The 19,322-nt window shown below is 35.4% G+C and overlaps 1 protein-coding gene across 1 annotated transcript in view; it reads right to left on the bottom strand.

Annotated features, from left to right (window-relative positions):
* The window catches only part of LOC136036724 (alkylated DNA repair protein alkB homolog 8-like), a 65,670-nt gene that overhangs the window by 28,718 nt on the left and 17,630 nt on the right, over positions 1 to 19,322 (bottom strand). The window contains exons 4-5 of the mRNA XM_065719072.1: positions 5,971 to 6,174; positions 3,266 to 3,425 (exon numbers count right to left, since the gene is read on the bottom strand). Coding sequence (XP_065575144.1) covers positions 3,266 to 3,425; positions 5,971 to 6,174 — 364 coding nt within the window. The remainder of the gene's footprint in view (positions 1 to 3,265; positions 3,426 to 5,970; positions 6,175 to 19,322) is intronic.

Here is a 19,322-nt window from a genome sequence, read left to right as displayed (position 1 = left end):
GCTATTTATCAGGTAAAGAAAGCTGACTGGTATCGAAAAAAACTAAATTTATTTTCTTTGACTGTATTAAATAATCATAAACTGAATTTTAGCCAATTTCACCTACATCTCTCTTCAAAGCCAGGGTTATGAATAGCATTTTTTTTTTATTTCACTTGATTTCCTTAAAACTTGTTTTAAAACACATTCCTAGAAATCAGAGAGACGTTTTCTAACATAATAAAATGGCCCGAGAACTTCAACATGTGGTTTCCAAATTGTAGTAGATATTGCATTCTGATAATCTATATACATAGTTTCTTTCGATTTACCACTGCACCTCCCTCAAGTTAAATTTGAGGTTAACTTGCCCCCCACTCATAGCATCCACTGAAAGTTTTAATTCTATCTCCCAATCTTTTCCTGAGGCAATACGAATACGCTATTTTTGATAGCCTAGGTACACATGTTTTTGTTTTTTTTTGTCTAATAGGCTACTTTACTGGATATGGATTCTAGTCCAACAAGAGATCATAATAACAAGAATCTTAAACAGATTAAAGACCAAATCTTTAAGCCCTTCGCCTCTACCCCTCCCCTCCCTAAGTCAAAAGCCGACTTCTACTTACCCCTCTCCCCATCCCACCCTCCTTGAAGTTTTCCAGCTTTGTCCCAAAAGTCATCCCGAGGGTTTTGCAGATACACTGATTTAATAGAATGGCAACACAAGATTATCTTCTGATTTACGTCGCTACATAACCATGAAATATTGTAGATCCTACAGGACTTGAAGGGTGAAAATTTTTAGGTTGAACGGAAAAAACTTTTGTTGTCCCCCCCCCCTTTTTGCCTTTTTCATCTCATCATAGGCCTAGTCAAATATATACATGGATATGTGAATAATTAGTAAATGATTGATTGATTGATTGGGGTGCACTTGACCACTATAACATTTCCTAAAATCGACTTGATACTTCAAGCGATTCAGAGACATATTAGATGCTGTTTTGATAGCCCCTTACCATATAATGTCTTTTGATTTACCTCACAACTTAAAATCGAGTAAATCCTAAATCCCATGGTAGCTTACAGTGAAAAACACTTTTATAGATTACAGACAAAAATCATTTAATAACTCACCATCCTCCGGAAACAAATGAATTTCCCTTGCCCCATCCTCTCACTTTCTTTCTCCAACAGAAACTAAAAGTTTCAACTTGGCGTTCCCTAGATACTACAGATATGCTATTTCAATATCCTGAATATACGGTGTTACATGCAGTGTCTTATTATGTATCTCTCCCCAACCTCTAATCCAAAATTTAAGGCCTACTTGAAAACCTCCTGACCCATTTCCCAACACTCCCTGAAAGTTTAAATCCATCCCTCACACCATTTTTTATAATATTGGCGATAGTCTGAAAACTGAGGTAGTCATAGGTTTTTTTTTATTTATTTGGGTATAAGAATGACCCATAAGAGCTCACAGCTGATGAGACAACCAAGAACAAACATGGCCACGTTGTTTATTAAAGCTTATCTGTGACCACTGGATAATTCATGAAGTTTATGGTCATTGTCCTTGGAGCTCTGGAGGGGATGGCGACATCAAAGGGATACTTATTAGATCTTTCGAGATGAAAGAAAATATCCAACTTACGTCACAGGCTTACAGAGGAGCGGCGGGGGGGGGGGGTAGGTGCACAAAAAAGGGCAGGGTAGGGAGACTGTTAACCCTCCAGTGGCATTCGACACTTAAAGAAGACACCGGAACTTTTAATCGAATTAACCCCTATATAATAATTATGACCAACACTTCCATAAGAAGTGGCTAAGAAAAATAGATTTGTTTGCCCATTTCTAGGCCCTGATTTGGGGGAACCAATATTTCTATTTTTTTCCTATTTTCTCTTCTACATTGAGGTCTCATTAGCCAAGGAATGAAGGATACAAGTGTCGAGCCAATTAAAAAAGGTCTTTGGTCTATTTTGGTGCCCCTTTTCAGGGAGGAGGTACCATACCCCCATCCAGAACTATTTATTTTGTAAAGTAGGCTCCTCACGGTCCAAAGACTACCGATGATAAGTTGCAAGCCGATCAAGAGTAAAACGTTTTCTGGCTCATTCCCCAACCCGATAACACCCACACCCTCCCACAACAAAACATTTAATCATTTTGATCCAGAAAAACGTCTCTGAAGTTGTCACCCAATTCCACAACCAACATTAAGCAAGGTGCCCATTTTACGTTATTTACAGATTGCGGTCCTTTCCCCCAGGGCTGTGGGGATCACCTCATCCATGGTGGTTTATTTGTCAGATCTTTTTAAGTATTTTAAACAACTTGATTTCTCAGAATTTTGACTGGATGTTTCAAGGGGTTATGTGGTTCGAGTAGCAAATGAGTGCAAGGTAGGGGGTCTGGTCGCCCTCCAGTCACCTTCAACTATTAAGAAGGTCACTAAAACTTCTGACTTCCAATCGAATTAGTCCCATCCAAGATTTTTAGGTCAATTCTTTTCAAACGAAATAGGGGAGGCGGGAAGCATTCGTTGGAGGCACAGTAACGACTAAAAAACTGTTTAAAAAAATGGAAGCAAATACAAGTGGACCTTAAAAGGTCAACAGGTTTGCACAAGATGTTATTATTTTGTAGAAATATCTGACCAATATTGGGGAGAGAGGCAGCTAAGTGGTGACTAAACCCTCAATTTCATCATTTCTAGAATCAGACAAGACTTTACATATTAAACCTATTTCTCTACAACGGAGTTTTAAAATAATCTAAAGACGGTAATCCCGAACGATTTCTTCGATAGCCAACGAATGCATGTCCTTTTTCTAATGTCTTATACCTCATTCTCTTTTCCTAGTGGAAATAAGTGCAGAGTAGGGAATCAATAGGATCGCAAAGGATTTGCTTATTATATCATAGTTTTGTTTATCATTCATAATGTAAAGAGCTAAACATTAAAACAGCTCTTTAACCATCTAACCTTCCTGTGCAGTTTTTTTTTATGAACTTCATTTAACAGCAAAGTATTAACTATTAATAAATGCAGAAAAATTCCGTTTATGCAAAGCGAACACATTATAAAAAAAAAACACACACACACAAGGGCGGAGAATAAAATACTATCATAGACACTCTTGGCAAAACGTATTTCTACCATTGCTTATGAACACTTCTCCTTATCAAAAGCATTTGCTAGTTTTTAAATGTAAGAAGCAATTACTCCTCCCCCCAAGAAAAATCCCCTGAAAACTTTATTATAAAAAATAACTACCTAGCTTCTCCTCTCATCACCAAAAGACTTCGCTCTTTCAGAAGAACATCACAGCGCTTTCCATCAGGGTGTTTGAATTCCATGACCACAGGCGAACCGAGGGAGAGAGAAACGAGGTCTTCCTCAAATGCGCTATGTGTATCCACATGTGAAGGAATGCCTGATAGATAATGCAGAAATTTTACTCTCAAATACCATACTTCATCTCAGGGGATAAGGGACACAACGGGACTCATCCTCCCCATGATAGGCCACAGAGACCATAAAAGCCTGTTTCGTGTTTGATTGCTATTGAAAAACCCTCTCACCCTCCTCTCCAGGGATTGGTCCTGTGTGTATCGATGGCTATGCGAACCCTCTGTTCATACTTTTGTCTGAAAAAAGTAGGAAATATTTTTTTTTCCGAGCAATCAAAAGAAAAACCTTGTGTAAATTATGAAAGACACTGTTTGAGTCTTTAACAATATTATCGCCCAAGTCAAAACATTTTCCCACAAGTCTGATATTCTAGTTTTCAAGGAGGGGGATGGACACGACCCAAACTTCCCTGAGTCTCTATGTCAAATCATCCTGTTTAAAAGGAGGGTAATTATTTCATTAGTTGAAAGAGAATTAAAACTAAAGTCCCAAAAAGATATCAAAATTGAACTCATCTTCATTAAGAATATTTTTATTGGGAATGGATAGACAGAAAAGATGATTTATCAAAATACAGAAAGAATGGAAAAAAAAATAAGCGTGCCAAGTAAGATAGAAGAAGATAAAATAAACGAAAAAAGGTCATTTAAAGGTAAAATTTACAAATACCGCAAAAGAAGCTATAAAAAAATAATGAAAAACAAATGAAAAACAGAACAAAAAAAACAATAAAGAGTAGGGTACAAATTACCTTAATCTTACATAAAATTTTTTGTTGGTCGAAAAAACGAAAAAAATGAAGATAGAATCCAGTACCAAAGAGAAGTAATAGACTCTCCCTATAAGTATAATAAAAGACAAGACCTTGTGAATCAGCATTTGCCGAATATTTATTTTATCTACCTTACTATAATGTTTGTATTTCCCAATCTGTGCACTACAAGACTCCCCTGCATTCATAGTATCTGAAAAGACAAGTATTTACCAATTTTGGGTTAGTGAAGTCGCCAGCTTTAGATGGCTTTGATGATCATTCTTACATCGACACTAGTGCCGGGACTGCTTTATACTCAAATTTAATTAAGAATGACCTTACGAAATATTATACAAAATCAATAGATAATAACAAAGAACCTGTCACAAATAGACCTATGAGATCAGCAGCCAAAAAAGCAAGATTTGCATTAAAAACGTGTTTTTAAATCATTCTCTTTCATATCAATGAATTGCCTCGTTTCATCACAATTTATTAATCAGTCCTGGTTGAACTTCGCCGAGGTAAGGATGCTGGGACTGTTTGAAAAAATTTCATTTTAGTTTTATTGATTTTATTCTGTTGTAAGTTTTTTCTTCTTATATATTTTGTATTCCTGAGGACGGCCCTTGGACATAGGGCCGAAAAATTCATTCTAATTTGTTTCCCACTGTCTTGAGAAATTCCCAATTGTTCTTCTTGCTTTTGGTGTTTGTGATGGAAAGGCTTCGTCGCTATTTAATTGATTGATTTATTGATTTTAAAAAACCAATCCAGAGCCTTCAAGTTTATGAGAACATCAAGACCAACGACCATTATGATCATAAGGAGGCGTATTGCATATTTACGGTCGTAAAACCGCATAGCGGCCACTTAAAATAGATTTGACAAATCGCAGTAATTAAATTTTTTAAAAAGTGTGGCGTAGCTTATCCAGATTTATAAATATTTAGCGTTATCTAATTGGATGTTAAACCGTAAAAAAAAACGTGAAAAACCGCAAAAAGTGTTTTTTTAGCCTAAAGTGAGGACTTCCACTTATCTTGTTTTGCCATGAAATTTTATGTTTTCTTCAGAATACTTCACTGAAAAAATGTCTCATATTCTCTGCTATATATATATATATATGTATATATATATATATATATATATATATATATATATATATATATATGTATATATTACGTGTTTTCAACCTTCATTCAATAAAACTCAAAGAATCACTAATTTTCACATTGAGATTTTAGCCGACCAAAAAATAGCGCAGAAACAGCCTAAAAATGTGTACGTATCTAATGAGGTATAAACCGTAAGCATAAAACTAGTAGAAAGTGGCCTTTTTTGACCCTAAAGTGAAGGCTTCCTATATAATTTAATATTTTCTTCAGAACTTTCACTGAAAAAATTATCATGTTCATTTCTTGGTTTCATGTTTTTTAATTTTTTTTCTTAGTTATTATCCCATGCTTTCAGCCTTCGTTCAAACAAATTAAAAGAGCAATCAATTTTCACATTGAGATTTTAGCCGACGAACAGATGGCACAGAAACAGGCCAAAACATTACGTACTTGTCTAGTGCAACTAGAAAATAAATACATGTTTTTAGAAAAAGAAAAAAAAATGATTTGAGTGTCTTTAAGTTTATAAGAGCATCATGATGAGCAATACTGGTGAATATCATAAAAAGGCCAAAATTAATAACTCTAAAAAAGGCTAAAAAATGATTTGAGAGCCTTTAAGTTTATAAGAGTATCATGATGAGTAATACCGGTGAATATCATAAAAAGGCTAGAATTAATAACAATGAATATACCTTGTCCTGGTTCATATATATTAACCGTAATCTGATCAGGGGTAAAACGAACAAAATTCATCACTTTCATCCGTTTTACTAACTCAAGAAGATATTCTGGAATAAGAGGGCATGGCTTACGTCTATCGACATCATTCGTTGAATAATCAAAGTTGTAACCAAAGTGGAATACACTTCTATGTTTCAAAGGGTCTGTATTTTCATCTGAAAATAGCCATTATAGCTTCATTACAAGTTCACTTAACATAAAATTTACTTTGATGGCAAAAAATCCTAACCTAAGTTGCAGCCAAAGTAATATATATATATATATTATTAAATAAAGTGGTACCGCAGAGATGTAGAGATTCATATTCTACTGCTCCATCGTGCTTTATTTATTAATTAATTATGATTATTATTCAATTCAATTAATTTTATTTTTCTTATTTTTAAAATAACAATACTAGAGAGAAAAAGATATTGATTTTCTACAGCCCGATCGTAAAAAGCACATTTTAATTTTATGGATTTACATCTTTAAGCAATTTATTTATTTATTTATATTAATTAACTGTATATTCTTTGTTTTTTTTTGGGGGGGGGGGGATAGGAGAGTACAGAAGAAAGAATAAGATTCCTTTCCTACATTTCCATCATAAAAAGAGGGTTTGAGTTTTATTTGTTTACATTTGCCAACCCTTTTTCGTTTTTGTGTATCAACTAATCAAAATTATAAATTAATTATGTGAATTTTACAATTTTTAAATACGGAGATAAAGATGCGAAAAAATTATTTATATAAGTCAATCACATTATTCTGTACTCCTGGAGAGACAAATAATAGCGCCTTTTTAAAGCCAAATTGGCGTTAAAACCTCCTAGGTAAAACTTTAAACCAGTAAAAAGAACCCAAAGTCAAATTTCACCTGATGGGCACCTCTGTGTGGGACTTTAAGCCAATAAAAGAACAAACAATACGAACAATAAAAGAACAAACAAAAAGAACAATACGGTCACCAGAAATTTATCAAGTAGTCTGGAGTAAGCTGTCCAAGTATGTTTTGCTCTTTTTACTAAAGAGCAAACTCTCCTAATTTACATCAGGCAGCTTGCCGAAGATAAAGGCAATGGACAACTTGTATTGAATTTTTTTTGCCTTGAGTCTGAAAGTTTGCTTTTCGGGGATAAGGCATTTCTAATAGAACCGGAACACAACATAATGATCTCTAGAGCTCGAAATCAAAATCCTGTATATCTTCTAGGAATTCTGGAAGTATTACACGTAGCGCAATAACACTGTTTAAGCACAAAGCGAAGTGGACTCAATGTGTTATTATTATTTTTTTTTCCCCAAGGCACTCTGTACGGAAGGAAATGTCGTAGAAACTTTGTAAACGGCTAACCTGATTAGCAATTTAAAATTATAGTGCCTTATTTAAGGTTCTAAAGTGAATGATCAGCAGCCAGCCAGTTTCCCACGCCCCATTTTCACCAAGACATCCATTCACAATTTTGAGACATCCATTTTGCTCAACAAGGTTGCAAGGTCAAATTACTATACATCTAGGAATTCGCCCATTCTCCCTCAGAACTCTCGGGGCAAGGATTGTAAGTAATACAATCTACACATTTTTACATATAACATATAAATTGTATGTCAAAGGCTGGTTCTTATAGAGATTAAATAAAAAAACAAGTTTTTTTAACTGAAAGTAAGTAGCGACGTTAAAACTTAAAACGAACATAAATTACTCCGTATATGAAATGGGTTGTCCCCTTCGCAATCCCTCGCTCTTTACGCTAAAGCTTTTAATTGTTTTAAAAAGTAGAATTGTGCCAAAGAGTCAAACTTTAGCGTAAAGAGCGAGAGATTGCGAAGGGGACAACCCATTTCATATACGGAGTAATTTCTGTTCGTTTTAAGTTTTAATGTCGCTCCTTACTTTCAGTAAAAAAAAAAATTTGGCTCGCCGCAGAGGAACAATTAACACGAAATTCGCATTTTTTTTTCTTTTTTTTGGCTAAATGGCTTTCTCATAATTTTGATCGAATGATTTTGAGAAAAAGAGCGGCAGAGGAAGCCTAGTTGCCCTCCGATTTTCTGGTTAATTAAAAAGGCAACTATAACTTTTAATTTTTTACGAATCTTTTTATTAGTAAAAGGTATACGTAACTTATAAATTAGCTTACGTAAAGAACTTTTGTATTCTCTTGTTTCTATTACATATATGAGGGGGTTCGCCCCCTCGTCGATACCTCGCTCTTTACACTAAAGCTTCGATTTTGTCCCAATTCCTTAAGAATGACCTCTGAATCGCAAAGGCCGTAGAATAAATAGTTAAAATTACTAAAAATACTGTAGCGTAAAGAGTGAGGTATAACGAGGGAGTAAACCCCTCATATGCGTAATAATTTTTGTTCGTTTTAAGTTTTAATGCTGCTCCTTACTTTCAGTAGAAAAAACTTTTCATATTTATTTTTTCGTTGTTTTTTCAAATAATGCTAGAAAATCCTGCGCCCCCTTCATTGAAATTCTCTTCCCCCATGAGAAGTTTCTCCATGGAAATATCCTCCCACGTAACCCCCCCCCCTCAATTCTCCACCATAAACAAAAAAAATCCCCTTGAAAACGTCTGTACACTTCCCAGTAACAATTACTAAATGTAAACACAGGTCAAAGTTTGTAACTTGTAGCCCCTCCCACGGGGACTGCGGGGGAGTAAGTCGTCCCTAAAGACATAGTTATTGGGTTTTTCGACTATGGTGAATAAAATGGTTATCTCAGAATTTTGATCCAGTGACTTTTGGGAAAAAATGAGCGTGGGAGGGGGCCTAGGTGCCCTCCGATTTTTTTAGTCACTTAAAAAGGGCACTAGAACTTTTAATTTCCGTTAGAATGAGCCCTCTCGCAACATTCTAGGACCACCGATACGATCACCCCTAGCCGATAGTCGATACGATCACCCCTGGGAAAAAAAGTAACAAAAAAACAAACAAATAAACACGCATCCGTGATCTGTCTTCTGGTAAAAAATACGAAATTCCACATTTTTGTAGATAGGAGCTTGAAACTTCTACAATAAGGTTCTCGATACGCTGAATCTGATGGTGTGATTTTTCGTTAAGATTGTATGACTTTTAGGGGGTGTTTCCACCTATTTTCTAAAATGAGGCAAATATTCTCAGGCTCGTAACTTTTGATGGGTATAACTGATCTTGATGAAACTTATATTTTTAAAATCAGCATTAAAATGCGATTTTTTTTTATGTAACTAGTATCCATTTTTTAGAGTTTTGGTTACTATTGAGCCGGGTCGCTCCTTTGATTAAATAAAAAAAACAGTTTTTTTTAACTAAAAGTAAGGAGCAATATAAAAACTTAAAACAAACAGAAATTACTCCGTATATGAAAAGGGCTTTTCCTCCTCCACGCCCCGCTCTTTAAGCTAAAGTTTGGCTCTTTCTCTTATTTCTACTTTTTAAAATAGTAAACACTCTAGCGTAAAGAGCGGGGCGTTGAGGAGGAAAATCCCTTTTCATATACGGAGTAATTTCTGTTCGTTTTAACTTTTAATGTCGCTCCTTACTTTTAGTTAAAACAACTTTTTTTTTATTTAATTTCTGGATGTTTTTGAATTAATGCATGTTTTGATCTTGGCTCCCCGCTCATAAATAGTTGAAACGAAATTTGCACATTAATTTCTTTGGCTAAATGACTTTCTCATAGTTTTAATCGGAAAATGTTGAGAAAAAAAGGAGCGAGGGAGTAGGCCTAGTTGCCCTCCAATTTTCGGATTGCTTAAAAAGGCAATTAAAACTTTTAATTTCTTACGAACGTTTTCATTAGTAAAAAATATACGTAACTTACGAATTAACTTACGTAACGAACTTCCATATTCGTATGTTTTTATTGCGTACTAGCTGTTGGGGTGGCACGAAGCACCTAGTTGGTGGGGCGCTTCGCGCCCCCCAAGCCCTCCCATGCGCGTAAGTCGTTACGCGCCATATTAGTTACGCGCCATTGTAGCTTTGTCCCTGTGTCCCACCTGTGAATAGATATATATATATATATATATATATATATATATATATATATATATATATATATATATATATATATATATATATATATATATATATATATATATATATATATATATATATATATATATATATATATATATATATATATATATATATATATATTGTTGCATATTATGTTGCATATAATATGTTGCATATAAATAGATTGTCAGGTTTACTGACTCTTGAACATGCAACATATAATTGTCCATGGGAAAAACAATCCGTATTCAGATCTATACCACATTATTCTAATGATGTGTCCCTGTGTCCCGGTCGTCATATATATTCCCTGTGTCCCGGTCGTCATTTGTGTCCCGGTGTCCCAGTTTGTAATTTATCTTTGAATGTCCCGGTCGTCATTTATATTCCCTGTGTCCCGGTCGTCATTTGTGTCCCGGTCTGTAATTTCTATTCGAACAATCCCTGTGTCCCGGTCGTCATTTATATATCCCGCCTGTGCCCCCGGCGTCCCCGTTGTAGTTGTGTCCCTGTGTCCCGGTCGTCATTTATATTCCCTGTGTCCCGGTCGTGATTTGTGTCCGGGTGTCCCAGTCTGTAATTTCTCTTTGAGGTTCCCGGTCGTCATTTATATTCCCTGTGTCCCGGTCGTCATTTGTGTACCGGTGTCCCGGTATGTAATTTCATCAGTTGACAAACATGACGTCGGTCGACACACAACTTCATGACGCATACAGCTTAATCCTTATAATGACGTCAGTCGACAAACATGACGTCAGTCGACACACAAACATGACGTCACTCGACACACACACACAGACAACTTATTTTTATATATATAGATATGAGGGGGTTCACCCCCTCATCAATACCTCGCTCTCTACACTAAAGCTTAATTTTTTTCCCAATTCCTTAAGAATGACCCCTGAATCACAAAGGCCGTAGAATAAATAGTTGAGATTACTAAAAATACTTTAGCATATAGAGCGCGATATTACGAGGAGGTAAACCCCTCATATGCGTAATAATTTCTGTTCATTTTAAGTTCTAATGATGCTCCTTACTTTCAGTTGAAAAAAATTTTCATATTTATTTTTTCATTGTTTTTTTTTAATAATGCTAGAAAATCCTGCGCCCCTTTCATTGAGATTCTCTTCCCCCATGAATTCCCCATAAATTCTCTCCCCTCCATTTATTCACCATATTCACCATAATGAATATGGTGAATAACGCCTCAACGCCCCACTCTTTACGCTAAAGTTTTTTATTGTTTTAAAAAGTAGAGTTAAGAGAAAGAGTCTAACTTTAGCGTAAAGAGCAGGGCGTTGAGGAGGAAAGCCCCTTTCTTATACGGAGTAATTTCTGTTCGTTTTAAGTTTTAATGTCGCTCCTTACTTTCAGTTAAAATAAACTTTTTTTTTATTTAATGTCAATTAAAAACGAGCAGAAATTAATTAAAATGCTTTTTTACACAAGAGTAAAAAAGTCTTTTAAAGAAAAGTATAAGGACTTCGTTAAATCAAAGATGATTAAAAATACATTAAAACAGTTTGTCAAGCGTAAAACTACCATAAACCACTGTCAAAAAATAAATAAAAACCAAAACGTAAAAAAATTAAAATAAATAACCAAGTAAAACTCAAACTGAGCAGAAACTAATAAGAGTATAACTGACACCCCCCGTGCCTTCTAAAGATCAGCACAAACTTTTTTTGTAGAAAAAGGTTTCCTCAAATTAATCATAGGTAGCGCAACAGCGCTGCCTAAGTAAAGAGCGATGTGGGCATAATGTAGTAATTTTTTTTGGCTTTAGGCCAGGCCACTTTGTATAGAAGGAGTTGGTGAGGAAACTTTGAAAAGGGCTTATTTCGATTAGAAAATGAAAGGGCTAGTAACCTTTTTAAGAGTTAGAAGTGATTGGAGGGCAACCGTCCCCCCCCCCACGCTCATAACTTCCCCAAACATATCCAATCAAAATTTTAAGCCATTTTGTTCAGTGTAGTTGAAAGGTCAGGAAACTATGTCTTTGAGGATAACAAACCTCCAGCCCTCAAGGCAAAGATTGTAAGTTATGCCCTGGGAATGGTCGTATAAACTTCGAAGGGGACTAATTGGATAGGAAATCAGAAGTTCTAGTACCATTTTTAGGAGTCAAAGTGATCAGAGGTACATAAGGCCCCCTCCCGTCTCTGACAACCTCTTTTTGTCAGAAGTATCTAATGATTGCCGTTTTACTTACAATAGTCCAAATAGCATATTACAATGTCTTTTGGGCTGAACACAACCCCCCGTCCCCCGATCCCAGGGGCAAGGGTTGTAGGCCATGCCCCGTAGCATATAAGGTTTTTGTGGAACGAATGGTTGTACAAGCTTTGGATTGGAGGGGGCTTATTTGATTGGAATTAGGACGTTCTAGTGCCCCTTTTCAGCGTAAAAGTAAATGGAGGGCAACCATTCCCCCAAAGCCTATCATTCCTCAAAACAAATCAAATCAAAATTTTAAGATAGCTATTTTATTCAGAATTATTGAAAGATCCAGTAATTATGTCTTTGGGGATGTCAACCTCACCAGAGTCCTCACGGCAATTCGTTTATTGTTCACATATGGTGTATGTTATTGAGAAAGATATGTATTTTGAACTTTACTTTCCAAAAAGACGAAGTATATTCAGGTGAGCCTTTTAGAAAATGTTGAGCAGAGTGTTGACCTAAATCAAAACATGTTACGTGTGTACGGGTTGTCAAAATGGCGTAACTCAGGAATGACTGGGTATATTAGTTTGGAGCTTTCAGGAAATGATAAGGGAGATGATCAAAAAGGCAATATTCACATGCTATTTCTACTACTAAAACTACCACCACTACTACTGTTACCATTACTAATACCACAGTACCCCATTTACAATATTGAGAAGGAACTTGAACTAAAGCAAAAGATACTATGTGCATGAACATTGTCAAAAGAATGTATCTCAAGGATTGATCTGGGTATTAATCTGGAACTTTCAGAGAATGCTTAAAGGGAAAGTTCAGCTGGCCAAAAGCAATATGCGCACGCTACTACTAGTACTAATATCACTACTGTTACTACTACTACTTCAACTACTGCTTCTATTGCAACTACTTGTAACCTTGCAAGACTAAGAGTATTTACATGATAATTTCAAGAATTGTAGGAAAACGCAAGTTACCAAAAGGACATATCAGCATTGTCATAGCAATGGCTAATTGTATTAAGTTGAAACTTCTTATAGAAAAAATAGAAAGCAAAATACTTACGCAAAGAGTAAGAACAGGATGAGAAGGAAAAGCCAACGGAAAAAAACCTATGCATCTCAAATGTCTCCAATTCCTAGAAATACTCCAAAGTTTCACCATGAAAGAAAATACCCGATGTATGTCTCAAAACATAATTTTGATTTCACCTACATTTTGTCAAAATAAAATGTTTTACTATTTTACCTTCCTAAATACAACATTTCATCCTCTCAATTTCCATTTGAGTGACTCCTATAACTCAGCTGTTAGGATTTTCCCAGCGTTTAAACTAAATCTGAAATTCTAGGTGAAATTCTATCGTCCCAAAACAACTTCCGCTTCCGAAAGTCGTTGTGAAAGTTCAGAATATCTTTTCATTTATTACTTTTTGTCAATGCTATTGGTAGTAATTACTATTATCTTTTGTTAGTACTTGGTTATCATTATACGTTGTTGCCTGCTTTTGATTTCAACAGCAAGGACCTTTCTTAATCAATTTGGTCAGGGCTATTTGGTCAGGGCTATTTCTAAAATGTCATAGTCATATTCTTTATGGTTTAACAGAGTATGCAAAATACCTAAATCTTGTTTTGCTGGTAGATGAACTTTAGAAGCTTCTTTAGACATTTTAAATTGACGACCAAAAAAGAACTATTTTAAGCAGTAAATAGCCTTTGTCATCTACCTAGCGTGGTAAATAGCTCCTGGAGTTTTAAAACCCACAACATTACCGTCTAGTGATCCAACAAAAACACGAACCGGCTACAATAGCTCCTTATAGTCAACTCTGGGGTAGTTCTCAGTTAATTTGGTTTCCAATTTAGTAGTAACATTTGCAATTATTTATGAAATTTGGTTTAGATTATCACTAGTACCTGTGTTGTATTTTCCTTTGTCTATCTTGGGCCACCCAGTGAGGAATCTCTTAAAAATGTCTAGATGAGGTCCAGTGGTTTATCCTTTTTTTGTGCCGAATACGCCTCTTAATAGAATTTCCAAGATAATATGAGGCAAGCTAGGTATATAATTATAAGATTGTTTTAAATTCTATAAAAAGAATATCCTTTCATTTATTACTATGGCTATCATTATACGTTGTTGTATCCTCATGATTTCAACAGCAAGAACTTTTCTTTATCAAGTTTTAAATTAGGGTTGAATACATTAACATGTTTAGTTAAAAACAAAAAAAAAAGTTTATCAATTAGACAACCCTTGATCGTGGGCATCAGAAAAGCTTTGCCTCATGGAAATTTCTTACCATTTAGTCACTGACGCCACGGCTCATGGACTGCTTTAATAGACAGTCACTTGGGTTGAAAACCCACCAGTATATTTGGTTCTGGCTATAGCTGAGTTATAACCAATTTAGTATTTGGTAATAAAATGCCAAAAAAGTGTAAAAAGTTAAAATGGTATTCAGATGAAGGTAAAAGAGCAAACCTTATTGATTATGTCATTGTAAACCGAAGACTGGAAGGATCGACAAAATTGTCTAAGGTATACAGGAATGCCAATACTGATGTTAGTTAACGTCAACAGCAATAGTATTCACATAATGTTAAAAAGCTAACCTTATCGGTTATGTAATGCTGGCAGGATTGATAGAAGATTCTAAGGTATATAGGAATACCAAATTGACGTTAAAAGATTAAATTAAAACTAAAATTTAGGAAGGGTAACTACCTTTCGGGAAGCTATGACGTTGGTAGACTCCAGGATTATAATTTGAGCAAGCAAAATTTTCTAGGAACAGTTGAATATTAAAGGAAAGAGTTTAAAATTTGACATCTTGAAGATGGATGAAATAATATTAGGAAAATAGTTTGTAAAAACGCTGATGGAGTCTTAGGGCAGAGAGCTAGAAATGCAGCTAGGACTATTAGTGAAAATACTTTATGCTTACTAGAAAGGAGGAGGAATGGGGTGGGAAGATGTCGCAAGAAAAACTTTAAATGAAATGGGTACTGTCTAGGACGGTGTAGAGAGGAAGGCTTTAATATATTGAGATGGAGAAGGAGCATACGTATCGGTGTTGGCCTCAGACGGCTGGGTGTTGAAAAGAGTTGTTAGCAACATTGGTAGTAGAACTCACATAGTGAATTTTTGGTCTAGTTCAATACCCTTCCCTCATGTTCTTATAATTTCAACTCTATACTCTAAGCCGCTTCTGAGATATTGATGATACACCCTTTTGATAACCTGTATGTACATAGAATGTTTTGATTTAGTCCAATATTCCCCTCGACAATCCCTCAAACTTTCACCTTAATATCATTAGCCTTAGTAATAATAGTACTAATAGTAGTAACGGTAGTAGTACTACTACTAATAGCAGTAGTAGCAATATTAGTAGTTCAAAATTTCTTCAACATTCCGAGAAAGTTTTTCATTAGTACCCTTAGCCTTATAAGTTGCATTAAAACTTATAACAGAAGTAGTATTTACATAGTACCCTTTGGTTAGTTCTCACCATTCCCTTAAAATGTACTGAAAGTTTCAACTTAATGCTCTATGCTATTCCTGGAATATAGCTGTTACACCTTCTTGATAGCCTGCATCGAAATGACGAGTTTCAATCTAGTTCAACACCCCACTCAACTCTCCCTTAAAATTTTACCTTAATAGCCTTGGCTTCAGTAGTAGCTGTTGCAGTAGTGGTGGTAGTAGTGGTTTTAGTGGCAGTTGTAATAGTAATACCAGTACTATTTTTAGTAGTAGTAGCAGTATGCACATAGTACCTTTCGGTTTGCTCAACATCCCCCTTAAAATGGCTTGAAAATGAAACTTAATACTCTAGGCCATTCCTGGGATGCTACTGATTCGCCCTTTTGACTATCTGCATGCACATAGTTGATTTACTTCATCACCTCCTATACATTCCCTAAAAGTTTCATCTTAATACCCTTAGCTTCAGTGGTAGTGGTTGTGATAGTAGTAACAGCCGAAGCAGTAGCAGTAGTTGTAATAACAGTATGGTTAGCTCAACATCCCTCTCAACACACCTTAAAAGTTTCAGGTTAATAATCTAAGCTGTTTCTGAGAAATTACTCTTGCGCCTTTTGGCAACCAGGATGCATATTACTACTTACTTTTTAGTTCAACATCCCTCAAAATATTCACTAGAAGTTCCACCTTATTACCCTTAGCCTCAGTAGAAGCAGTAGTTGTAGTAGTAGCGATAGCGGTGACTTGCCCATAGTGCCTTTTTGCTAGTTCAACATCTCCATCAACATGCCCTGAAAGGCTCAAGTATTACTCTAAGCCGTTCCTAAGATATTGCTTATACGGTCTATGGAAAACCTGAATGCAAAGAGTGTGTTTGAATTTAGTTGAAACTCCTTATAAGCGTTCCTAGAAAATTTCATCTTCATACCATTAGCCTCGGTAGTAGTGAAAATTGTTTTGGCAGCAGCAGTAGTATGCGTATAATGCATTTTAGGTACTTCATATTTCCCCTCAACATAACCCTTAAAGTTTCTATTTAATGGTGTAAGCCGTTCCAGACATATTGCTGATGCACCCTTATGACAATCTACATGCACATAGTGTGTTTTGATTTAGTTCAACATTAGTAATGATAGCCTGAACAGCCAGTATGCACATAGCATTTTTGACTTTTTAAACACCCCCTCAATATCCGGTAGAAGTTTTGACTTAATACCCAAAGCAGTTCCGTGTACATTACTGATGTGTCCTTTTGACAGTCTGCATGCACATAGTGTGTTTTGACTTAGTTCAACGTTTTCCCAAGATTCCCTGAAACTTTCACCGTAATTCCTTTAGCTTTAGAAGTACTAATAGTAGCAATAGCAATAGTAGTAGCAGTAGCAGTAACAGTACGTAAAACTTACTTTTTGGTTTTTTCAACATCCCCCACAACAAGCCCTGTAAGCTTCAACTTAATACTAGAAGTCATTCCTTTAATATTGCTAATAAGCCCTTTTGACAACTTGCATACACATAATACCTGTTTGATTTAGTTCAACTCATTAAGCTCAACAGCTCATGTATTTCATCACATGAGTATAACTCTCTGGAATAGCCTCCCAGACAGCATTTGGGGCTCAGAATTAGTTTTTTCATTTATATCACAGGTCAAAGTTTCTTCTTGGTCGAGATGCAGAGTGAGAGCAGGTCCCTTGTGAGGGTTTAGTTTCTCTTTTTGTCTTATTATTTTTCTTCATTTTATTTTTTTTTGTATATTTATTTATATGTTACTGATTATGAGAATTAATTAATTAATTGAGTCACTATGCATAGGTTATTTGACATTCAAGTAGTGGATATGCTTGTTTAATTGATTTTTTGTTTTGTGAAATAATTAATAATAAAGGAATCATTCATTCTCCCCTGATATTCCCTGAAATTTTCACCTTCATACCCTTGGCCTTAGCAGCAGCAGTCATTGAGATAGTAGTAGCAGTAGTAGCGGTATGAATATATAGCCTTTTGGTAAGTTGACCATTCCCTTGATACTGCCCTGGAGGGTCCAGCTGAATACTCTAAGCTGTTTCTAAGATATTGTTGATATGCTCTTTTGACAACCTGTTGCACATAGTATGTTTTAATTTAGCTCAACTTCCCCCTCAACCTTTCCTGAAATTTTCACCTTGATACTTTTAACCTTAGTAGTAGTAACAATAACAGTAGTAGCTGTAGCAGTAGTAATAGAATTAAAGTGCTCATAAAAGTCTTCATCCCCAACATCCCCTTAATCGTTCCCTGAAAGTTTCAACCTAATACCATAAGCCATTGCTGATATTCAGTAGCAGAATTAGCGTGCACACATTGCCTATATCCCCAAACTGTTCCCTGAAAGTCCCAACTTAAAAACCTATGCCATTCCTGAGATACACTCTTTTGACACCCTGCATACGCATAGTTTGCTTTGATTTACTTCAAATATCCCCTCAATATTCTCTGAAATTTTTACCCCCATGGCCTCAACTTTAGTAGTACTAGTATCATAGCAGGATGAGTAGTAGCAGCTCTTCAAGGAGTAGTAGTAGCACTGAAGAAGAGAGAGCAGTAGCAACACTATAATTATGTGATATTTGAAAAGCTAAAGTCTTTGCTTCAAAAAAAGCTGTTTACATGAATGTCACTATAGGGCAAAAACAAAACTTTTGCTTTTGCTACTGGGTGTATTGCTTCTATGCTGCATTATCTTGGAGCATTCATTCTTTTTTTAATTTTTACTGTATTATCTTATTAGCTTCTATGCTGTATTATCTTAGCTGAGAGCATGTATTTTTTTTTTGCTGTATTATCTTATTAGCTTCTATGCTGTATTATCTTAGCTATATAGAGAGCATATATTTTTCTTTTATGTTTGCTCAGGAAAGTTTTAGACTTTCCTGTCATTCCAGCGACCGTTTTTAAATCCTCATTTAAGTATGTGCTAGGTTGTGGTTGTGGATGGGGGGATGAGATTTCTCGAAGCAACTTTAACTTAAAATAATAATTACTGATATATATATATATATTGATATGTATGTATAATGTGTATTGATATATATACTGATATGTACATGCCTAAGTAAAAGTCGACGATGTTGTTTTAAGTACCAAATTATCATGGAATGCCAAAGTATTGCATTCATGCTGTAATGATGGAATATTTGAAAAGGTGTGTGTTGCCATGAAATTGGTTGCTATGGGTGTGAGAAATGGACAGAAAAGCATGGATTTTTTTCCTAAAAAAAATCAATAGCATCGTTTTTCCAGGAAAACGCCCATAAAAACAAAGTTTAACGTTTATACTAAAATCATGGAATAATTGGAAAGGTGCAGTCATGGAATAAAAGAAACTGTTTGCATGACAGAGTAAGGCAAGTAGAATAAGGCTAATCAGAATAGGGCAAAAATTATTAGGAATTTTCCGTCTCAAAAATCCCAACAGTATTGTTTTCAGTGGTACATTATCATGGAAAACCAAAGTGTGACGGTTCATGCTATAATCGTGGGATATTTAAAAAGGAGAAGCCCCGCCATGGAAGATACAACTTATATGAACGTAAGAGCAGATGAATATGGACTATTTTACACTCCCAAAAAGATCAACA

This window comes from Artemia franciscana, chromosome 15, assembly GCF_032884065.1.
Source record: "Artemia franciscana chromosome 15, ASM3288406v1, whole genome shotgun sequence".
Taxonomy (NCBI): Eukaryota; Metazoa; Arthropoda; class Branchiopoda; order Anostraca; family Artemiidae; genus Artemia; species Artemia franciscana.
This window is presented reverse-complemented; position numbering and strand designations above follow the sequence as displayed.